We start from the raw sequence: 9,776 nt of genomic DNA, 5'->3' as shown, positions 1-9,776 counted from the left end.
ATGGCTGTGCGAAGTTGCTGGATATTGGCAGGAACTGGTACACGCTGTCGTATACGCCGGTCCAGAGCATCCCAAACATGCTCAATGGGTGACATGTCCGGTGAGTATGCCGCCCATGCAAGAACTGGGACATTTTCAGCTTCCAAGAATTGTGTACAGATCCTTGCAACATGGGGCCGTGCATTATCCTGCTGCAACATGAGGTGATGTTCTTGGATGTATGGCACAACAATGGGCCTCAGGATCTCGTCACGGTATCTCTGTGCATTCAAAATGCCATCAATAAAATGCACCTGTGTTCTTCGTCCATGACAGACACGTGCCCATACCATAACCCCACCGCCACCATGGGCCACTCGATCCACAACATTGACATCAGAAAACCGCTCACCCACACGACGCCACACACGCTGTCTGCCATGTGCCCTGGACAGTGTGAACCGGGATTCATCCATGAAGAGAACACCTCTCCAACGTGCAAAACACCAGCGAATGTGAGCATTTGCCCACTCAAGTCGGTTACGACGACGAACTGGAGTCAGGTCGAGACCCCGATGAGGACGACGAGCATGCAGATGAGCTTCCCTGAGACGGTTTCTGACAGTTTGTGCAGAAATTCTTTGGTTATGCAAACCGATTGTTTCAGCAGCTGTCCGAGTGGCTGGTCTCAGACGATCTTGGAGGTGAACATGCTGGATGTGGAGGTCCTGGGCTGGTGTGGTTACACGTGGTCTGCGGTTGTGAGGCTGGTTGGATGTACTGCCAAATTCTCTGAAACGCCTTTGGAGACGGCTTATGGTAGAGACATGAACATTCAATACACGAGCAACAGCTCTGGTTGACATTCCTGCTGTCAGCATGCCAATTGCACGCTCCCTCAAATCTTGTGACATCTGTGGCATTGTGCTGTGTGATAAAACTGCACCTTTCAGAGTGGCCTTTTATTGTGGGCAGTCTAAGGCACACCTGTGCACTAATCATGGTGTCTAATCAGCATCTTGATATGGCACACCTGTGAGGTGGGATGGATTATCTCGGCAAAGGAGAAGTGCTCACTATCACAGATTTAGACTGGTTTGTGAACAACATTTGAGGGAAATGGTGATATTGTGTATGTGGAAAAAGTTTTAGATCTTTGAGTTCATCTCATACAAAATGGGAGCAAAACCAAAAGTGTTGCGTTTATATTTTTGTTGAGTGTAATATAAGCATTGGGCCAAAATGTTGACCAGGATCTGTGACCATGGCTTTTAAACAGTTTTTTTTTTTTTCTTAAAATCACTTTGTCCTTGGCTGATTTTCATTCTGTCCACCAAGTCAGACCAAAACTCTTGGATTTATTTTGCTCACACACAGAAGGATACTCAAGGCCAAAAAACAATACCCCTGCACAATGTACAATGCCCTTTCTAATACATAAGTACATAATGTCATTTACTAAAATTATTAAACCAGTACCAACTCAAAGGTACCCTATGTATGCATATTATTAACCTACATTACTTCCTCACCACCAAGAATAATTAGGGTATTTTCAAGCCATCTATTAACATACTAACACTGGCCAACTAGCTCACAAACCATTGTATTAACTGAGAATAGTTCCCATTTCTCAATTTTTAAATAGTAAATGACTGTTGTTGTTATTATTATTATTAATTTTTCATTCATTCATCCATTTCCTGCTGCTCATCCTGAAACTTCCCAAACATCACAGAATCCTTCTTGTCGAATCCCGAGGCATCCCCAAGTCAACTGAGAGATAAAAAGTAAGTCCTTCCATTGTTCCTTTGTATTGCACTCGGGGTTGCCAAATTGGAGGTGGATCTGCATGTTGAACTGGCACAAGTGTTACGCCAGATGCCCTTCCGAGGCAACTCCACATTACATGGAGAAATGTAGCAGGGATGGGGTTTGAACCGGGGACCTTCCACACTGACACCAAGTCAACTGAGAGATGTAGATGTTATTATTATTAGTCTTAGTAGTAGTGGCAGCATTAGTCTTAGCAGTATATGATAGCTCTGTCACCTAAAATGTGAGAAATATCAGCATTCCTTGTGACAGATCATGAATGCTAATTTGTGTGCCACTGAAATTAAATTCCACATTAATCATTCATTCATTTTCTACACCCACATATACCAATTAGAGGTCATGGGGGGTTGAAGCCTATCCCAGCAGTTATTGCATGGGAGGCGGGGTACACTGTGGACAGCCTGCCAGTCCATCGCAGGCTGACACCAATTAATCATTTGTGTGGATTAGTGGAGTGATTTTATTGCTAAATCCAAATATGACTCCAAATTCAATGTCAGAATCATACACAGCAGTGAAATGTAACACAATGCTAAAATACCCTGTCTTCTTTATAATTTGCACTTGTTTAATTGGTATCCCAGTGCAATGAAAATTGCTTATATACCTGCTTTAGACATAGGCCAAATGCCAGTCACTTTAATCAAAACAATTGCCCAACATTTGTTTTTGTAATGCTGATGTCTTACAAATGTAATATTTAATGAGCTAAAGTTTGTCCAGCAGAACTATAAGAGATGGACTCCCCAAACTAAGTGGAAATACTTGGTTAAAAGACAAACACATTTGAAGTCCTTCATGCAGACTTTGTTTTGCAATCAAATTTATAACAAAATTACACACAAAAGATAAGTAACAGTAAATGTAAATATTAATGAATCAAAACTGAGGTAGTGGTGTATTTCACTGTTTTTACATTGCAATTTTACAAACATAAAATGGCTTTAAACAGCAAATGTAAATATTAGAATGGAGAAATATTTCTTCATGAAATTCACTTAGTGTTTTCTGACCATTAGTTTTGAAGAGCCTCTTGATAGACAGTGTTCCTTGTCATGCCACCTGGCGAGTGGATGTACAGCTGTTCTGGGTTACCAACCCAGCCGACATACAACTGGCTGTGGGAGAACACAGGCTCTGCCAGATTCAGTCCAACCACCTGAGCCTTGTTGATGGACATTGCAAAGCTGGGTTTGACTGGGAACTGCAGACGCCTGAACTCAAATGGCATGTCTGATGGGATAAGTGGAATCCTTGGTTTAAAAAAAAAAAGACATCTTCTCCTTTGGCTTTGCCTGTCATTACTGTGGCCTCCAGGACTTTTGGCATCAACTTCTTAATTGTGAGTTCCGTTCCATTGCAGAAATTGGGTGGGTCGAGATTCTGCAGGAGCATGACTGGGGCACCAACGTTGAGCACCAAGCTGTGTGATGGGAGGCCTGCTGGTGCCAGGCTGTTAAGGAATTCAACTGGGTAGTTAAACATCTCATCTGGATCGGGCACTGTGTCAGTTGACATGTAGCTGGAGGCCTGTCCTGGAAGCTGGGCCAGAAGCTTAGCAGTGATGTCATCAACTGCCAAGTTCTTTGGAGCAAGGATAGCATGCTCGCTCAGCCAGTTGTGATTCTGGTAGTTATGGTGGAGGTTTGGAAAGACTTTGGCCAACAACTCACATATGTCATGAACAGTGTGACCAAAGGGCAGCTTGACCTGGTTCATCCAGAGTGTCAGGTTGCCCAGTAACCATAAAAGATAAATAGATAATTCTTTATGGTTACTGGACTAATGCTTTAATTTATTCTCTTTATCTGTTTATCTGTTACAGAATTCTGCTTTAATCATTATTGCTAGAAATCTTAGACAAAAAGAACTTTCACTTTAATTCTTTATGGTTACTGGGCAGCCAATGATTTAATGTTTTAATAGGTTTCCCACTTTGACATTGCCACACATCTCAAGAGGCATGAAAAGAAATGTGGAGAATCCCTCTTGAGATGTGTGGCAATGTCATCACAAACTTTAATGTGCATGTTGCAGCTGTAATCCAAAGAAGAGGAGCGTGGATTGAACATGTCATTAATTATTGAACTGTGCAGAAAACAAGAGACAAAGTGGGAAACCTTTGCTATCAAATGTCAAATGTTAATTTGTTGCTTCTGTTACTGTCTGTAAATAAAATTTTTGAATATGTTCTCATTTCAAAAACTTATGTATGATCAAAAAGTGACATTTTATTGTCCCACCCTATATATATATATATATATATATATATATATATATATATATATATATATATATATGAACAATATAAACATATTGTCTTATGTACAATTTGTACATGTTCAAACAAGCTCCTCTATTTTGCCACGTGATAATTTCACAAGAACCACAATGGAAATAAGCATTTATGTTTTAGTGTGTTATCAGTGTGTCACTGATATATTCATCTTTGCATGTTTATATTGATTTTGCAGAACAAACTCAATCAATCAATCAATCATCAACAATATTTCTTTATGTTTTAATGTCATCTGCAGGAGGACATGCATGTGCACATACATGAGCTTTGGACAAGAGCAGAAGTTAGCTGTGCATTAGCAGAGTTTAGCATGCATGCTGACGTCCATGAGATGTCTTGTAAATAACTCCAGAGTTACAAAAACCGCATTTATTTGTCAGTAGCTTTTACATAATATATGACAAAGAGGATATATTTACAAACAAACAAAACGGTTTTGGAGCGCCAAAGACAGCGACCAGCCAGTGATGTCACAGTGCCACTCCACTCTGATAGTCTGTCACCCTCGCCCTACAAAAACAAAACAAAACAAAACAAAAAATTGGTTTGCATGATTCATAGCATAAAATATGAAACAGAATGTGACTTTTTAACCTCTTAAAATATGTCAAGGTTAGCCATCTTTGAACTTGTCCAAGGTCTGTATCCCTAGAATGTTCCCTTTAAATTTGAAGACACTGGTAGTAATAGGACTGGATTTATGCTGAGGACAGACAGACAGATGGACACAAAGCCTTCGCAATACCTGATGGCCATATATTGATTGCCTTTGGTAAAAACAGCACAACAAAATATTATGCATTATTCTGAAAGGTTTTTCACAGTATTCACCCTGTGTGTCTGTAGTCATTGGCCATAGGTAAACTATATCCTAACATGCATTCTGTACGAATAAAGAACTCTGAGAAACATGGGAAGACGTGTAGGGTTCCACATGACAACTAGGAAGGTAACTGCAGAAGATGTATGCAGCTAAACTTTACTCAGAGTTAATATGTGACAACCTTTTTATCACCAGGTCAACTGTCGAGCAGATGGAATGATAGAAAGCAGTGAAGACGAAGTGAGGAATGAGGACACCTGTCCCTCATGCTTCTATCAACAGATTTCATCCTCCGTCTGATCCACTCTTTAAGTGTCTGAGTCAAATGTTGCAGTGTCTTATTTCCTATGATGCTGCTCTGTCATCGCACAGCTCCTCCAGGTGTCACACACTTCCTGGAGTACAGCATTCTCCTCTGACTCCTGACAGGCCCAGTCATGATCTGTGCCACTCATCCAGAGATCAGGCATTGATTAGGACACCCACACACATGACAGCAGGTCAGGACAAAGTGACTCCAGCACGTTTTTACATGTGTAGATAAGAATCACAGGCCTTTGTTGAACAGGAACTTCAAGCAGTGCACATTGTCACATTATCACAGATGCTCCTGTGTGGCAAGTTTGTTGTTTTTACATCCAGTCAGTGGTGAAACAGAATATACAGATCACACAGTATTTTCAGTAATCTGGGCAAAAATTCTCTGCTGACTCTTCTGACATTACCAATGCAACCTTCCTATGTATATTTGATTTCCCCTCAAATTGAAAGCAGCATTAGCAGGCATCACAGGCGTGTGCAAATCTATGCCGCCTGTTACTCTGCACCATTTCTCCTGCTTTGATTTCCTAGAAATTTAACTTCAACTGCGCTCTGATGCCTTTTAGATGATTTCCATTCCCACCACTCTGTCCACTCCACCTACAGCTGTTCATTAATGACATACAAACCATCTCACAGCTGGCATGTGCTGAAATCTGTGCACGGTTGGTGCCATAACAAACCACTCAGATGGGCTGCAGTGGACACTGTTGACAGGGTCCAATTATAAATATAGCAAAGCTGCAAGTCAAAGCTCCCAGGCCTGACAGCTCCTAGTTATAAAGGAAAATGAAAAAGAAAATGAATAGAATGTTTTGACAGCAATGATACACAGGGAATTAGATCACACTGAAACCTTCAGGCTTGTTTTTTAGGTATAGGGGAAGTTTGATGATATCCTGTTGCACCATATTTATGTCAAACCTACTGTAAAATGGCCAATTCTGTTTCAGAGATTGAACTGTTGGTCTGCAAATAAGGACGATCACTGAACGGATCAGGTGGGGCTCAAATATTATTAGTCATCCCGTTTAGGACAGCAGTTATTTCAGTTATTACCTCCACCAAGGAGGTGCACCGGTGTTTGTTTATCCTGCTGATAATGGGCTGTGTGCACATCGGAACGTGACGTAACTTCCGCTGAGATGTCAGGATGGTTGTAAACATCCGGTGCCGGTAGCCTTAGCAAGAAAGCCGGCACTTCGGTGTTCGTTAGCCGCGTACTTGTACTTCTGCTTCTACCTACATTTACATGTCATGTTTTCCGTTTACGTGTTCTAGGCAAACATGACATGTAAACGGACAAAGTTAGCGTTTCAGCAACGCACAGATAGTCGGGCTAATCACCACTGCTGTGTGCCATTCTGCACAGCATCAAGTAGGTGCAATTCTCTACTGAGTTTCCACAATTTTCCAAAGGACTTGGAACTGCAGAAACAGTGGGTTGTTAAGATCAGGAGAGACCATTTTATAATCACAAGTACTTCCCGAGTGTGTTCGCGACACTTTGTCACTGCTGATTTGATCGAGCCTCCCACTTCTGCTGGACGACGACGACTACGACCTGGAGCTGTTCCTCTGCTTTTCCATTGGAATAACTATACTATCCCAATGCCACGACCTGGAGTATGGGAAAGAACAGAGCGTCCACTCAACACCGACCCAACAGAGATGCAGACTGAACCTGATGATGATGACCCATGGCCCCATGGACATGACTACTGCGCCACTTCAGAGCCTGCTGCGCTTGATCTCTCCCTCAATGAGAGTGATGAGCTACGCAAGGAGATATCAAGGCTCCGGAAACAAATTGAGGAGATAACCATTAGCAGCAAGTTCGGTTTGGAGCGGTTTTCTAACTCTGATGAGGATATACGATTCTATACCAGGTAAATAAAATATCCACCGTGACTTATACGCTAGGGCTTAAAACAATATTTGTGTGTGTGTGTGTGTGTGTGTGTGTGTATGTGGTCCAGGTACTGACCATAGCCCATTTCTTAAATGTCCCTAAGATAAGATAGTACTTTTTTTAGCCCATAGGAAATTCAAGAGTTGTATAATTTGTTACGGTTGTTTTGTCATTATCAGAGATGCCAATATTGAGGTCTAACCATAGCTTTCCTATGCTATTGTATTCTGTATGTGTCATAGGCCTATAGCCTAACCTTGAATATGGCAGCAAACACATTTACAGCAATACAAATGCCCATTCTGCAATAAAAATAATAATAATTTTTTCCACAGATACATCCTCATGTGTCCTTGGACATAACCAATACATTAAATATATTCAACAGGTTTGCAAGTCATGCCCATCTCATGGGCTTTTGGAAGCAAATTGAGCCAGCCACAGCCAACATTGTACGGGTTACAAGAGCACGGAGTGCAGCAAAGACTGATCTGGTCCCTCACTGTGGCAGTGTAACGGTAAATGTTTTCCTGTTGCCCTTATCCTAATCGATCAGCACCTCTCCCACATGCACACAGTACACTGCTTGTCAATAGTAAGTCTCCTCAACATACTTACAGTACACACACAGCACATCCCCCCCCCCCCCCCCCACACACACACACATGTACAGCACAGTGACTTATTACACAGCCCTCTAACCTAGACACAGCCCCCAAGAGGATTTTCTTTAAATGAAGACCTGAAAGTTTAGCTTTAATTTCCCAGAAGGTACATCTGAGATGCAAGCCTGGATTTGATCTGTTCTGGTGAAAGAAAATCCTACTCTGCTCTACTCCACTATGAAGCTAAAGTAGTGATACAAAATGCAAAGCTTGCACTGTGCACAATTTCTCCAATCACAGCCACGTAAGCCCATAACTTCTCCTGGGTTGTCTGGGTGTCTTGGTGGCTTTCCTCACTCTTCTCCTTTTTGCACAGTAACTCACTTTTTGAGAACTGTCTACTCCACACAGATTTACCATAGAGTGCCATATTGTTTGTATTTCCACATAATTGATGTAAATAAAGTCCAAAACATATTCAGTGGCAGCTTTACCATCAGAGAGCCTCGTCCACAACCACCACAAAAGACTCCAAGCTGTCATTGATGTTAAAGGGGGCAATACACACTATTAAGAACAGGGGTATGTAAACTTTTGATCAGGTTCATTTGGGTAGTTTCTGTTGTCATTATGATTTGAAAAGAGTAAACACTATTTATTTGCCAATAAATGGCTTCACCCAACCACTAACCATGAGCGAAAAAAATTTCTTGTGTTATCATTTATATTCTCTGAAAAATGGCCAAAAAACTAAACTTCTGCCACGGTATATAAACTTTTGGCCCCAACTGTATATACACCTCTTCTGCCCCCACCATTAACGCACAAATAATTTCAGTGCATGTCTTACACCAGCAATTATATGAATGTGACAAAAAGTTCCTTGAATTCCTTACAAAGCATATTATGTCATCGTTTTCAACAAAGCTTTGATAGTTATATTGTATTTTTTGCAGCAGGCTAATAAAATACATATATAATTCCAGGTTCTTCAACCAATTGATGAGTTCTTCCTGTTCATGAACTACCTGTCACTGGGACTGATGCAAAAGGATTTAGCCCACAGATTTAGAATTCATCGATCAACTGTAAGTCGCATTATTAACACCTGGGCCAACTTCCTTTATAATGTATTGGGAGCTGTGGATATTTGGCTAGATGAGGACACTGTGAAAGCTCACCTCCCAGATGTGTTTCAGGACTACACTGACACTCAAATAATTTTAGATTGCACAGAACTGCGATGCCAAACCCCAAATTCCCTTCTCCTCCAGAGTGAAGTGTTTTCCACTTATAAATCACACTGTACATTCAAAGGGTTGATTGGGATAGCCCCTCATGGTGCAGTGACCTTTGTGTCTTCTCTTTATCAAGGTGCTATCAGTGATAAAGAGATCTTAAAGCAGTCTGGCATCGTGGCCCTTCTTAAGCCATCTATGGCCATCATGGTGGACAAGGGTTTCCTTGTGGAAGACTGTGTTCCATGCAAAGTCCACATACCTTCATTTCTGTCAAAGAGAGCTCAACTGTCTGGGCCAGAGATCAGAAAGACGCAGTCCATTGCAAGACTGAGAGTCCATGTTGAGGGTGCAATTCGCAGGGTCAAAGAACATAAAATATTCAGCACAGTGATCCCCCTTTCAATCACAGGCAGCATAAACCAACTTTTTGCTGTTGCCTGCGTTTTGGTTAATTATCAAAATGGTCCCTTGGTGAAAGCCTGGGCAAGCAATTGCTGATCTCAATTCAGAACTGGACAGATGATAATGTATCTTGTATGTATAGTTCATATCTTTGTAGTCACTTGTAACGTTTTCTCTAACATTAAAATAATCTTTTTAGGGCGTGCACCAAACTGTAAATATAGGCTGTGATAAGGTGAATGATTTATTGTATGTAACCTTTTCACTTTTATGTTAAAACTGACATAACACAATACATATGTACATACTGTATATTGTTTTACCTTTACTGTTAAAATGTGAAAATTAAACGAAT

The 9,776-nt window shown here is 41.2% G+C and overlaps 1 protein-coding gene across 1 annotated transcript; it reads left to right on the top strand.

The window, feature by feature from the left end:
• Window positions 1-6,872: 6,872 nt before the first annotated feature.
• LOC117509014 lies at window positions 6,873-9,517 on the top strand. Its single transcript, XM_034168833.1, has 3 exons — window positions 6,873-7,150; window positions 7,562-7,691; window positions 8,765-9,517. Exons 1-3 carry the CDS (start codon window positions 6,873-6,875, stop codon window positions 9,515-9,517), a joined length of 1,161 nt encoding a protein of 386 aa, XP_034024724.1.
• Window positions 9,518-9,776: the final 259 nt, after the last annotated feature.

Source organism: Thalassophryne amazonica, chromosome 4 (genome assembly GCF_902500255.1).
Source record: "Thalassophryne amazonica chromosome 4, fThaAma1.1, whole genome shotgun sequence".
Taxonomy (NCBI): domain Eukaryota; kingdom Metazoa; phylum Chordata; class Actinopteri; order Batrachoidiformes; family Batrachoididae; genus Thalassophryne; species Thalassophryne amazonica.
The sequence above is the reverse complement of the archived record's forward strand: the minus strand, read 5'-3'. Positions and strand labels throughout refer to the sequence as shown.

Excerpts from the sequence above, each read along its gene's own strand:
- LOC117509014 (XM_034168833.1), top strand. The coding sequence starts at position 6,873 with ATGCCACGACCTGGAGTATGGGAAAGAACAGAGCGTCCACTCAACACC. Across the intron at positions 7,151-7,561 it reads GATATACGATTCTATACCAG|GTTTGCAAGTCATGCCCATC; the intron begins GTAAATAAAATA and ends TATATTCAACAG. Across the intron at positions 7,692-8,764 it reads CTCACTGTGGCAGTGTAACG|GTTCTTCAACCAATTGATGA; the intron begins GTAAATGTTTTC and ends ATATAATTCCAG.